Source organism: Myotis nattereri, assembly GCF_964212035.1.
Source record: "Myotis nattereri genome assembly, chromosome: 21".
Lineage (NCBI taxonomy): Eukaryota > Metazoa > Chordata > Mammalia > Chiroptera > Vespertilionidae > Myotis > Myotis nattereri.
Genome location: NC_138097.1, coordinates 16829199 through 16843216, shown reverse-complemented (window position 1 = coordinate 16843216; position 14018 = coordinate 16829199). Strand labels below are relative to the sequence as shown.

The window sequence follows — 14018 nt, the reverse complement described above, 5'->3', positions numbered from 1 at the left end:
CCTCATTCCCCTCCACTCTCTCTAAAAATCAAGGGGGAAAAAAATACCCTTGGGTGAGGTTAACACACACACACACTCAAGAACGAGACAATACTTCAGCAAGTTCACTGTCAGTGAAGTTAAGGGCGTTTCCCGGCCTTGTACATACCTGGCGGCAAAGCACCCTTCTCATGCCTTGCCCTTGCCTGACATTCCGAACCCCAAATGCCGGCTCCACCCCCACTGGGCACCTGGAGGGGCAGGAACACTTACCTCTGGCTCCTGACTCATCGCTGGACCCTGTGGACGGACCCTCCCTTCCGCCGGCAGCTCAGAAGGACTGTGCCCTCCCAGGTTCGAGACCCGGGCAGCCGGACACTCCCCCTGCAAGGTGCTCGCTTTTTGAAAGTCACTTGAATAATAAGAAAAAAGTCCCAGGTGCTCTGGGGAAGCCCAGCGAGCCCTGCTGACTCCAGCTGCTCTGCAGTTTCATTTTCTCTTCGGTGTCTACGCCAAAGGGCCAAGGAGAAGGGAAGCCACTTCGTCTCCCTGTGTCTTATCACAGATATACACTGGGTGGCCAGACTATGATGGCCACCCCATCAGTACAATGAAGTGAATTAATTATGCAAATAATAATAATAATAATAATAATAAAACCTGGAGAGTATTTGCTTAGGAAGTTTTCAATATTCAGTGTTTTTGGAAGTGTCAGTGAAGTACTGATGGGGTGGTCATAATAATCTGGCCAGTCAGTGTAGATGCCAACTACTTCTTTCTTTAAAATATATATATTTTTATTGGTTTCAGAGAGGAAGGGAGAGGGAGAGAGAGAGATAGAAACATCAATGATGAGAGAGAATCATGGATCGGCTGCCTCCTGCACACCCCCTACTGGGGATCGAGCCCGCAACCCAGGCCTGTGTCCTTGACCGGCAATCGAACCGAGACCGCCTGGTTCATAGGTAGATGCTCAACCACTGAGCCACACTGGCCGGGCTTAATGTCACCCTTAACAATACAAGTTCTAATGAAACTTCCTGAATAAGACGGAAAGTTCCTGATGCCGTTTTGTCAAACTCACGTAGCCTTAGGCAACGTCTCGTAAACACAGCACAAAACTGTAGACCCGTTCAGCGAAACGTTACCGATGCAAAAAAATCGTCAATAAAATATCAGTGGGTCCAATTCAACAGCAAAAAAGTCAATTAACATTTTTTTAAATATATTTTATTGATTTTTTACAGAGAGGAAGGGAGAGAGATAGAGAGCTAGAAACATCGATGAGAGAGAAACATCGATCAGGTGCCTCCTGCACATCTCCCACCGGGGATATGCCCGCAACCCAGGCACATGCCCTTGATCGGAACCGAACCTGGGACCCCTCAGTCCGCAGGCTGACGCTCCATCCACTGAGCCAAACCGGTTTCGGCCCAATTAACATTTATTACAGAAGTTAGAGAGCCAACATCCATCACCCTCATTCATTCCATGAATAAACAAAGCAGAAAACCTCCAGAAATATAGAACTGGGGTTTGACATCATTCAGCAAACTTTTCCTAATAAAAGCTCTGAGCAAAAAGAAATAACATGGAAACTACCTGCATATAACAATAGTCTATTTTCCAGAAAATCTACAGCAAACGCCCCTAACTTGCTGCAGACAAGACCTTTAAAATCAGGAACAAGACAGACAGATCTACCATCACAATGATTCCACTTTCAAAATGTCTAGTTATTCACAATAAGACATCAACTCAAAACAGTTGTATAAATATTAGAGGAAACAAACCTGTTTGCAATTTGCAGATGACTTGATCCGATACCTAAAACCACCCCCAGGAACTCTTCTAAAAACTATTAGATTCAATAAGAGAAGCCCGGCTGGTGTGGCTCAGTGGTTGAGCACTGACCTATGAACCAGGAGGTGACAGTTTGAATCCCAATTAGGGCATATGCCCGGGTTGTGGGCTCGATCCCCCGTAGGGGGCGTGAAGGAGGCAGCTGATCAATGAATCTCATCACTGATATTTCTGTATCTCTCCCGCTCCCTTCCTCTCTGAAATGAATAAACATAAATTATTTTTAAAAAGCAACCAACCAAACCAACAAGAAACTAAAGAACTTCTCTCCAGACCAGTACCATCAGGTCGGTCGGAAAAGGGGATAATAAAGAATTATATATTTCCGTGCAAATAGCGCCTAAATCAATAAAAAGACACAAATGAGCAACACAGGCCTGGGGCCTTCATGGAGAAAACGACACAATGTCATTGAAGGACAGAAATGAGTGTCGATCCAGTCGCCGCGAAAAATGTGCAAAATGGAAGAACAAATATGTATATAGCAGCAGTCAAGATAGTGTTGAGAAAAATCAAATAGCAAATAGAAAACTCGCATTAACAGAGTAAGAGGCCAGGAGACCAGTGCCCAGACCTCGTGAGGCACACAGGTACATCTTGGGGGAAAGTGACGATGGTGACATTTCAATTCACAGGGACAAGAAAGCTTCATTGAACAAATTCTGCTGGAATAACTGACCATCTATCTAGAACAGAGAGCCAGATCGGCCGCCTCCTGCACGCCCCCGACTGGGGATCGAGCTTGTAACCCAGGCCTGTGCCCTGACCGGGAATGGAACCGTGACCTCCTGGTTCATAGGTCAATGTTCAACCACTGAGCCACACGGGCCGGGCTCTCTCCTGTCTTCTCTCTCGGCTTATCCACGGGCAGGGACTACTCACCACTTTCCCTGAACAGCTGCTGGGCAGGGCACTGGCCTCGATGAAGTATCTCCGGAGCAGGTGTTTGCTGGGCTCGGGACTGTCCAGTAAGATGTAGGAGCAGAAGAAAGCGCCGTGGCGAAGCAGGAAGATGGCGATGTCTTCATTCCCTGGGGGGCAGATGTGGGACACGCAGGACGTCTCAGACGTTGCCCCCATCCTGAACAACCACACGTGGCCAGGAGGGGGCGCTGAGGCACACCGCCACGTAAAAGGAAACATGTTCAACTTGTGCTGGCTCAGGTCTCTATAACCTCCCGGATCCACCGATGAGTGTGAATGTGTCTGGGACTCTGCCCTTTGCCGGGCCGCCTGCAACGGTGCCACTGGCCACAGCCGGTCGCTGTCCTTGAAATCCCCTTGACCGGGTGACACTGGGCAGGAATAAGGGAGGATGCAGACATTTGGTGGCTCAGTGGTTGAGCATCGACCTATGAACCAGGAGGTCACCGGTTTGATGCCCGGGTTGTACGCTTGATCCCCAGCAGGGGGCGTGCAGGGGGCAGCTGATCAGTGATTCTCTCTCCTCATTGATGTTTCTCTCCCTCTCACTCTCCCTTCTTATCTGAAATCCATAAAAACATGTTAAACAAACCAACAAAAAACCAAATAGCAGGAGTTGCCATGTCCCCACACAGGTAACTGACAGGCAGGGGTAGGGAGGAGACACTGTCTCATATCTCAGAACCATGCCAGTTCCCAGGGGCAGGACGGAGCAGGGGACTCACCCGCCTTGATGGCCGCGTACAGGGGTAAGCGCACAATGACAGGGAACTCGTTCTTCCTGACCGCGTAGCTCTCGGGGTCGGCCCCGTACGTCAGGACCAGGAGTTTCACCAGCCCCAGGTGTCCTCGCTGACAAGCCAGGGCCAGCATCCAGTTCAGCAGCCGCTGGAGGCTGCAGGGACCTGGCGGGAGACAGAAGGGCAGAGGGACAGTGGCCCCAAACGGCACTGGTGGCCCCTACGCTGACCGCCCCCCTGGATCATCAATGAAACCCAGCTGTCCTGTTTCCAGATGGAATTCGCTTCTGCCCAGTTTGATCGCGTTTTTCTGGAACAGTCCCTCTGAATCTGCCTATTATTACAAACCCACCTGCTCATCCCATAATGCCAAGGGAGAGAAGGCAGCATTCAGAACATGAGATACTGTGCCGGGCTGGTGTGGCTCAGTGGTTGAGCGTCGGACCCAAGTGTGGGGCCCTTGGGTGGCACCACTGTTGCACATCCTTGAAGCCTGCTCTACACCCCCAAAAATAATCCTCATTTTCAATGACCCCTGGTAAGGCAATGCCTCAGCCTATAATTGCAGCGATGCCTGCACTTGTACGGTATTGCAGATCCGAGGCCACCATGGGAAATTAAAGGGGACCAGAGCACCCTGAGTCTCCCAGAAGAAAAAAATCACTTGCTACTAAAAAAGCAACATCACACGGCACATCCAAAACATGGAACAGGATTCAGTGATGAAAAGGACTTTGGTGAGTCGTAATGTTATCAATATAGGCTCAACGATTGGAACAAATGTAGCACATTCCTGAGAAATGTAAATCAGAGGGGAATCGGCGGGGAGAGAGGGCCATGGGAATTCTCAATTAGATTTTTTTTTTAAAATATATTTTATCGATTTTTTACAGAGAGGAAGGGAGAGAGATAGAGAGTTAGAAACATCGATGAGAGAGAAGCATCAATCAGCCGCCTCCTGCACATCTCCTACTGGGGATGTGCCCGCAACCAAGGCACATGCCCTTGACCAGAATCGAACCCGGGACCCCTCAGTCCGCAGGCTGACGCTCCATCCACTGAGCCAAACCGGCTTTGGCTCAATTAGATTTTATAAAAAGGCACATAGATGCCCACAGTGTGAGCACCGGAGCTCAACATGGGTAAAGGTGAGAAGAGATAAGCCTTTTGGGGTGCAGCCCCCGCCCCATGCCTGTCTGATTCCTAAAGAAGAGGGGCCCCCGAGGGGCGGGGAAGAGCTCACGTCCTGGGACTTACCTCGGAAAGACTCGAGCAATTCCTGCACCACCTCCGTGTGCCCGAAGTGCGCCGCCACCACCGCGGGGTTGTCGTCCGTGGGCTCGGTGGGCAGCTCCACCTGCCTCTCGGTGAGAAGATAGCGGACGGTCTCCAGGTCCCCGTAGGCCGCTGCGGTGCTCAGGAGCTGGCCCTGGTCAAAGCGAACGGCAAGAGGACCCCGGGGAGGCCAGCGCTGTGGGAAATCGCCGAGAGAATCGCCTCTGCGGGCTTTACTGAGCCCCCCGGGGAAGGCTAGCGCCGAGCTGTGGGGGAGGGCGCCCCCTCCTGGCCACGCGCGGCTATTGAGGACCTGAAATGTGGCCCCGAGGTGCCCAGGGTGTGAAGGCACATGCGATTTCCAAGACGCGGCCCCCAAAAAAGGCAAAGGAGTTCATCAGTGATTGTTATGTTAATATCAATCACCTTTAAAATGACGATCTTTTTAAAAAAAATCCTCAATCGAAGATATTTTTAAAAAACATGCCCTAGCTGGTTTGGCTCAGTGGATAGAGCGTCGGCCTGCGGACCAAAGGGTCCTGGGTTCGATTCCGGTCAAGGGCATGTACCTCGGTTGCGGGCTCCTCCCCAGCCCTGGCCCAGGTCGGGGCTCGTGCAGGAGGCAACCAACCGGTGTGTCTCTCTCACATCGATGTTCCTTTCTGTCTCTCCCTCTCTCCTCCACTCTCTCTAAAAATCAAGGGAAAAATATCCTCAGGTGAGGATTAACCCCTCCAAAAAAATTAATTCCAACAGCATAAACAAGTGCAAAATGAGGAGGCCCTCCCCCTGCCAATACCTCTACTTCCCAAACCCGTCTGCAAAGAAAGCCACTCCAGCCCAGCCCCAGTGGCTCAGTGGTCGATCTTCGCGACCTCTGAACCAGGAGGTCACGGTTCGATTACCAATCAGGGCACATGCCCGGGTTGCAGGCTCCATCCCCAGTAGGGGGCGTGCAGGAGGCAGCCGGTCCATGATTCTCTCTCATCATGGATGCTTCTCTCTCTTTCCTTCTCCCTTCCTCTCTGACATCAATAAAAATATATTAAAAAAAAAAACAAGACACCAGTAATTTGCTGTTAGTATACTGTGTGTCTATAATCTGGGTCTATAATCGGGTTCGTCCACGTCGGGTGCCCCGTTCCGGCCGGAGGGTCCGGCTTGGACCTTACCTTTTCCCGCTGGGAGGCGCACTCTTCACAGGCTTCCCGGAGCAGGTGGCGGGCTGTGCTGGGGTCTCCCCGCTTGTACGCGGCGTGAATGTCTTCCGTCCCAGGACGCCGCCCGGTGGGGTCACCATCCGGCGTGGCCAGTTTGCTGCCCATGTCCCCGGCACCTGGGTGGAGGGAAGCGCGCACAGCCTGACCATCACTGCTGGCTCATGGGAATCGTTCGAAAGGCTTTTGTTTCTTTAAAATATATTTTTCTTGGTTTCAGAGGGAGAGAGAGAGAAACATCCATGAGGAGAGAGAATCATGGATCGGCTGCCTCCTGCACGCCCCACACTGGGGATCGAGCCCGCCACCCGGGCCTGTGCCCTGACCGGGAATCGAACCCTGACCTCCTGGTTCATAGGTCGATGCTTAACCACTGAGCCGTGCCAGCTGGGCTCTCTCGCTATATATTTATATATACAACACTGAATTCTCTCATCCTCACCAAAGAAAACATGACTAAATACGGTCAGTCGATTTAAAATCTGTGGCATTCCCTGTACACCCTATAAAAGACACTCAGGTCTTATTGGCACACCCATAACATTTAAAAAATCACAGTCATCTCCACGCACAGGGCGGCAGACAGTAAAAATATATCTATCGTCCTGGCTGGTTTGGCTCAGTGGGTAGAACGCCGGCCTGCAGACCAAAGGGTCCCGGGTTTAATTCCGGTCAAGGGCATGTACCTCGCTCGGCTGCAGGCTCCTCCCGGGCCCGGGGCCCTGGTCAGGGGAGACAGCTAATGGGTATGTTTCTCTCTGTCTCTCCCTCTCCCTTCCACTCCCTCTAAAAATCAATGGGAAAATATCCTTGGGTGAGGACGAACGAAAATAATAACAACAACAAAATAAAATAAAAATGTATCTATCAACACACAGTTCTCTGCAGAACACACCCAAGTCAACTCCAGGATGCTACTGACCTGGTCATCACTGCTTAACGACCTTCCCGGGACATCCTCCAGGGCGTCCCCACGTGGCCAAAGCCGGAGGGGTGGGGTGGGGGGCCACGGGGACGGACCCTCCCCGCAGGTCACACCCTCCCGGGGTTCACCCACCGCAGCCCGGACCCGCCAGGCCTTCCTCGCGGGGGACGCGGCCGCCTTTGCCAGCTCCGGCTCCAGAGCCTCAGCCTGCGCAGCAGTTTCATCTCTGGGTCGGGTTACGGTGAAATCCAAGCCTTTCTTCCTTCGGGGAAGATGCTCACGGCGTGGAGGGCAGCGTGACCCCCGGGGTGACCCTCGCGGTCATTCCTCCCCGGCTCCAGATGGCGGGTGCCCGGCCCCCATCACGCCGGGCCCCTCGGACCCCCGGCATCGGGAGAGCGATCAGCGGTGGCCTTCACCGGGGGCCTGGCTCCCTCACACCTGACAGCCACGTCACACCCAGCCCAGCCCAGCCTCGCAGCCAGACAGACAGCCTCTCTGTGGGTCTCCCCACCTGGCCCCTGGGGACACCGTGTCCGCTTGTCAAAGGCCAGTGGATGGCGCTACGGGGTGGGCACCAGTAGACTGACAGCCGTGAGTGCGCGAGACACACAGCCGGTTCCTGGCTTATTATTTATTTACTAAGGACTGTCTTCTGGATGATGCTGGGGAGCTTACTTTTGCCCAGCGCTGTGTGTGCGTGTATACAAACCGATCCCGCAGCGGGGTAGCACCCAGAGAGCTGCTATGTTCCCCGGAGATAAAAAGTACAATCAAGCCCAGCCCGTGTGGCTCAGTGGTTGAGCATCGACCTGTGAACCAGGAGGTCAGGGTTCGATTCCCGGTCAGGACACAGGCCCGGGTTGTGGGCTCCATCCCCAGTCAGGGGGCGTGCAGGAGGCAGCCGATCCATGTTTTTCTCTCTCTCTTCCTTCCTCTCTGAAATCAATAAAACATGATTTTAAATAAAAATATATACTTTCCAGCCTAACCAAGCAAAATTTCGAACCGGAGTCAACTCGCTATCGGCAAAGCTGGGCACCAGGGAAGGAAGACACGATTGCAATGCAGAGGGACATTTAGAGTGAGGCACCAATGTATTTTTTTAAATATATTTTTTTAAATTTGATTTCAGAGAGGAAGGGAGTGGGACGGAGAGAGAGAAACATCCATGATGAGAGAGAACCGTGGATTCTTTTACGGAGAACAGTGACCTGTGCTGAGACCCAGAGCGACGGAAATGCTGGCCTATGACCCTGGCCAGCGGCTGCCAGCGGGCACAGAATCCTCTCGCTCAACACGGACAAAGGTGCCTCAGGCCCTTCTGGATCCTGCTTTCCGAGAGCAGCTCCACGCGGTCGCACGGCCCCTGTCCACACCGCCTGCCCTGGGGTCTGGCCGCTTTGGCACACGGGCAGCAGGGTTCATGTCAGGCCAGCGGTCAACCTGACTCAGGATAGTACCCGGGGCTTTCCAACTCCTACCAGCAACCGAGGTCTGTGCCGTGACCGGGAATCGAACCCACAACCTTGGGGCGCGCGGGAAGTTACATGAAAGTAGATATAACCAGAGTCACGCATGCCAAAACATGCTGAGCCTACACAAGAGAAATTCGGCCCTCACCGGTGTGGCTCAGTGGGTAGAGCGTCGGCCTGCGGACTCAAGGGTCCCGGGTTCGATTCCGGTCAAGGGCATGTACCTTGGTTGCGGGCACATCCCCAGTAGGGGGTGTGCAGGAGGCGGCTGATGGATGTTTCTCTCTCATCCATGTTTCTAACTCTCTATTCTCCTCCCTTCCTCTCTGTAAAAGAATCAATAAAATATATTTTTTTAAAAAAAGAGAAATTCATATGAAACCATGCAAAACACCCTGCTTAACTTAATTTCATTTATTTTTACTTTCCCATGGACTTTCAGGGAGAGGGAGAGAGAAGGAGAGACGGAGAGAAACATGGATGTGACAGAAACACATCCATGGGCTGCCTCCTGCACGCGCCCCGACCAGGGCCCAGGCCCAGGAGGAGCCTGCAACCGAGGTACATGCCCTTGACCGGAATCGAACCCGGGACCCTTGGGTCTGCAGGCCGATGCTCTATCCACTGAGCCACACCGGCCAGGGCCATTTTTTTTTTTTTAAGAAAGAAACAGTCCAGGCGAACCCCCCAGGCAGCCCACCGCAGCCTCCCTGCCTCCCACCCGTCGCTGCGGGCAGCGGCCCACAGCAACGGGGAATCCCAACTCGAACACCAGCACCCAACCAGGTTCCCACAAGCTTTTGAGGAAGATGAAGGCCGTAAAGGAGAAATGCCCGGCCTCACCCACCGAGCCTGCAAGCTGGGCAGGCAGCAGAGAGGGCAGGGAGGGAGGGAGCCCTCCCCCTCCCCCTCCCCTGACCCCCCAGGAAGCAAGACAGAACCGAGTTTCCAGCTTATGGAGCCAAGGACCCGGGACCCCTGGGAGCAGGACCCCCCGGGGCAGGGACAGATGGGGCAGATCTTGGGCCTCAGAGTCCCCAAGGGGAAGTGGGCAGAGACAAAGCAAGTCAGGGTCCTATCTGATCTGAGAGCTGGCATTTCCTCTTTTTTTTTTTGTGAATTCTCACTCGAGCATATTTTTCCCATTGATTTTTTTTTTTTTAGAAAGAGTGGAAGGGAGGGGAGGGAGAGAGAGAGAGAGAGAATCATCGATGTGCGAGGGACGCATAGATTGGTCCCTTCCCGCACACACTGAGACGGCGGGGATTGGGGGGAGGGCGGGGATTGAACCTGCAATCCAGGTACGTGCCCTTGATCGGGAATCGAACCCAGGACCCTTTGGTTCATGGGCTGACGCTCTAACCGCTGAGAAATACCGGCCAGGGCAGAGCCTACATTACTTTTTTCATCATCTTTTGTTGTTGTTGTTAATCCTCACCCAAGGGCATTTTCCCATTGATTTTTAGGGAGAGTGGAGGAGAGAGAGAGAAACATCGATGTGTGAGAGACACATGACTGGCTGGCTCCTCCACGGTGCCCAACTGGGGGCGGGGATGGAACCTGCAACCGAGGTACATGCCCTCGGCCGGCACTCGAACCCGGGACCCTTCAGTCCTCAGGCCGATGCTCTCACCACTGACCCAAACTGGCCAGGGCAAGAAGTTATTATTATTTTTTTTTACTTTTTAAAGTATTTCATTGATTTTTTTACTGAGAGGAAGGGAGAGGGATAGAGAGCTAGATACATTGATGAGAGAGAAACATCGATCAGCTGCCTCCTGCACACCCCTGCCCCCAACTGGGGATGTGCCCGCAACCAAGGTACATGCCCTTGACCGGAATCGAACCCGGGACCCTTCAGTCCACAGGCCGACGTTCTATCCACTGAGCCAAACCAGCTAGGGCGAAGTTATTATTGCTATTTTAAATATATTCTTATTGATTTCAGAGAGGCAGGGAGAGGGAGAGAGAGAGAAACATCAATGATGAGAGAGAACCAATGATCGGCCGCCTCCTGCAGGCCCCCAACTGGGGTTCGAGTCCGCAACCCGGGCATGTGTCCTTGACCAGAATAGAACCCAGGCCCCTTCAGACCACAGGCCGATGCGCTATCCACTGAGCAACACCAGCTAGGGCAATAAGTTTTTTTTCTTTTTAAATATACAGATTTGGACAAGCCAAAGGAATAAGAAAAGGACATTGGGACTTGCAGACCTTCTAGAATGTTCCTTGTCCTCCTCTGGTCCATGCTGGGTCCGGGGGAGGGGAGGACCATGCTCTGAGCGGCGAGGGCTGCTGACGCCAGGACCCCTCACAGAGAGGAGGGGGGGCGTGAGCCACCCTGGGGATGTCCGTCCGTCCCTCTGTCCGTCCCTCTGTCCGTCCGAGCACCCCTCACCCTCCATGCCCACAAGTCTGCTCCCCGAGGGGCCTGGGCCTGAAGGATCTCAGTTTCCTCGCTTCTCCTCTTTCCAGGCAGCCTCCCCAGCCGGCCGGACAGGTCTGTCCACTCCGACCGTGTCCATGGACAGGAATGTGCCATGGCCTGTTTGTCAGGATGGATTGCCCTGCAGGCCCGGCCCAGGGCTCAGGCGAGGGCACAGCCCTGACAACCTTACCTGCCTTCCTTCCGGGGTACAGAGTGAGGCCGAAACACAGGACCGATACACACACACCAGCTGGGCGCCACCGGGCAGCCGGCAGGCAGGCCACGCGCTCACACAGCCCTGGCCTTTGGGAGCCTGAACTGTGCTCCACAGACACAAGGCGGGGTGGGGTGCAGGTCGAAGCAGGGAGCAGTCGCCCTGGCCGGGTTGGCTCAATGGATAGAGTATCAGCCTGCGGATTGAAGGGTCCCGGGTTCGATTCCCGGTCAGGGCACATGCCCGGGTGGCGGGCTCCATCCCCAGTAGGGGGCGTGCAGGAGGCAGTCGATCGATGATTCTGTCTTATCATGGATGTTCCTCTCTCTCTCTCTCCCTCTCCCTTCCTCTCTGAAGTCAATTTAAAAAATATAGCCGAAACCGGTTTGGCTCAGTGGATAGAGCGTCGGCCTGCGGACTGAAAGGTCCCAGGTTCGATTCCGGTCAAGGGCATGTATCTGGGTTGCGGGCATATCCCCAGTAGGAGATGTGCAGGAGGCAGCTGATCGATGTTTCTCTCTCATCGATGTTTCTAACTCTCTATCTCTCTCCCTTCCTCTCTGTAAAAAATCAATAAAATATATATTTTTTTTAAAAAAAATATATACTTTTTAGCCCTAACCGGTTTGGCTCAGTGGAGAGAGTGTCCCAGGTTCAATTCCAATCAAGGGCATGTACCTTGGTTGCGGGCACATCCCCAGTAGGGGGTGTGGAGGCAGCTGATCGATGTTTCTCTCTCACTGATGTTTCTAACTCTCTATCTCTCTCCCTTCCTCTCTGTAAAAAATCAAAATATATTAAAAAAAAATCAAAAACGAAGAAAAACAGGTAGCAGTGTGAAGAAAACCACCCAGACTGCACGCGCGCGCACACACACACACACACACACACACACGCACACCACCAAAACCCCCCAAAGTAAAGCGACGTGTTTCATTCCCGTTTCGATCTTTTTCTAAACTCCACCTGGAAGGGTTCTTTTGTTCCTGTCTCTCCCCTTCCCTTCCCCTCTCTCTAAAAATCAATGGAAAAATATCGCTGGGTGAGGATTCACCAAGAAAACCCCAAAGAGATATGTCCACGTCATTTCCAAAGCATGTCAGCCTCCAAGGGCTTTTATTATTATTATTATTATTATTTTCAAAATATTTTAAATACATTTTTATTGATTTTCAGAGAGAGAGAGAAAGGGAGAGAGATAGGAACACCAATGAGAGAGAATCATGGATCGGCTGCCTCCTGCACGCCCCACACTGGGGATGGAGCCCGCAACTCCGGGCCTGTGCCCTGACCGGGAATCAAACTGTGACCTCCTGGTTCCTAGGTCGACGCTCAACCACTGAGCCACGCTGGCCGGGGCTAATTTTTAGAATTTAAGTGAGAATCCCCAGGTGCATTTTGTAATAAACAAATCACCCCCTCACAGCCATGCTAGATCCTTCCGTTGAGAACCCCTTGTGCTCACGTGGCCTGGGCTCCCCCTGGGACACGCGTGGCAGGTTCGGCCAGTCCCATCCTTACCATTGTGCGTGTCCATGGCGCGTTCTGGACTCACGGCTGACCCCTCCGGCCCCACACACCAGTACATGCTGGGCGGTCGCCCCGACATGCCAGCCATGAAGCCTCGGGGTGGCTGCTCCCCCAAATCCGCGTTGGCCGTGGTCACCGCCGCGGCTGCCTGAGGTGGGGTCGAAGGCACGGACATTCGGTCATGGCTGAGCGGAAGGCCGTCTCGCTCTGGTGGTAAAAAGAAAACCATCATAAAATCAGAAAGCTTTTCTTTTTTTTTAAATATATTTATTATTATTTTAAATTTTTTTATTTTAATCTTCACCCGATGACATTTTCCCATTGATTTATAGAGAAATTAGAGGGTAGGGGGAGAGACACACAGAGAGAATCGTTGATGTGTGAGAGACACATTGATTGGTTGCCTCCTGCACGCACCCAGGGCCGGGGAGCCTGCAACCGAGGTACGTGCCCTTGACCGGAATCGAACCTGGGACCCTTCAGTCCGTGGGTCGACGCTCTATCTGCTGAGCCAAACGGCCTAGGGCTAAAGTATCTTTTTATTGATTTCAAAGAGGAAGAGAGAGGATCAGAGGGAGAGAAACATCAATGATTCGCCACCGTCCTCAGAAACGGAGAGAGATAGAGCGCAGCTAAAAAAAAAGAAAAAAGCGAAGGTCATGCAAATGATGTGTGAAGGTCAAAGGCGAGGATGATCTCTGTCCCGTGCCAGCAGCGTAACCTCAAGGCGAAACTTACAAGGGCATCAGTTTGCTCATCTATTAAAAATAGACGCGTCCCCTCCTCCCGGGCAAGCTCACTGGGCTGCTGTGAGGGTTCAGATGTCTACACCAGGGCCAGCTCCGCCAGCTCCCCAGCGAGCAGGTTCTAGAACGGCCCCTGAGCCAAATCAGCTCGTGATGGGGACAGGGAGAAGCAGCCCAACAGAACCTCCGTGTTACAGCCAAGCTGGTGCCCAGCCGGCCTGGCTCAGCGGTCGCCCTATGAACCAAGAGGTTGCTGGTTCGATTCCCGGTCAGGGCACATGCCCGGGTTGCAGGTTCCATCCCCAGTAGGGGGTGTGCAGGAGGCAAGCCGATCCACAATTCTCTCTCATCATGGATGTTTCTCTCTCTCTCTCTCCCCCTCTCCTTTCCTCTCTGAAATCAATAAAAATATATATTAACAAAACCAAACCAAGGCTCCAGCCCTAGCTGGTTTGGCTCAGTGGATAGAGCATCGGCCCGTGGCCTGAAGGGTCCCGGGTTCGATTCCCTGGTCAGGGCTCATGGAGGCAGCAACCAATCCATGTGTCTCCCCCACCTCCCTTCCACTCCCTCTAAAAAACTAATGGAAAAATATCCTCGGGTGAGGAGGAACAAAAAAATACACACAAAACAAAGAGATCCAAGGCTCCAAGAACGTTCAGAAATCAAGGAGAACCGCTGCTATCTGCTCCTAACCTCTTC

General features: G+C 52.9%; 1 protein-coding gene across 1 annotated transcript in view; it reads right to left on the bottom strand.

Annotated features, from left to right (window-relative positions):
* LRRK1 (leucine rich repeat kinase 1) overlaps positions 1-12789 on the bottom strand; it is a 50901-nt gene extending 38112 nt beyond the window's left edge. The window contains exons 1-5 of the mRNA XM_081114828.1: positions 12562-12789; positions 5954-6117; positions 4764-4935; positions 3492-3671; positions 2725-2873 (exon numbers count right to left, since the gene is read on the bottom strand). Of these exons, the coding sequence (XP_080970954.1) occupies positions 2725-2873; positions 3492-3671; positions 4764-4935; positions 5954-6117; positions 12562-12745 (849 nt within the window). The 5' untranslated portion in view covers positions 12746-12789. The remainder of the gene's footprint in view (positions 1-2724; positions 2874-3491; positions 3672-4763; positions 4936-5953; positions 6118-12561) is intronic.
* Between the last annotated feature and the right edge of the window lie 1229 nt (positions 12790-14018).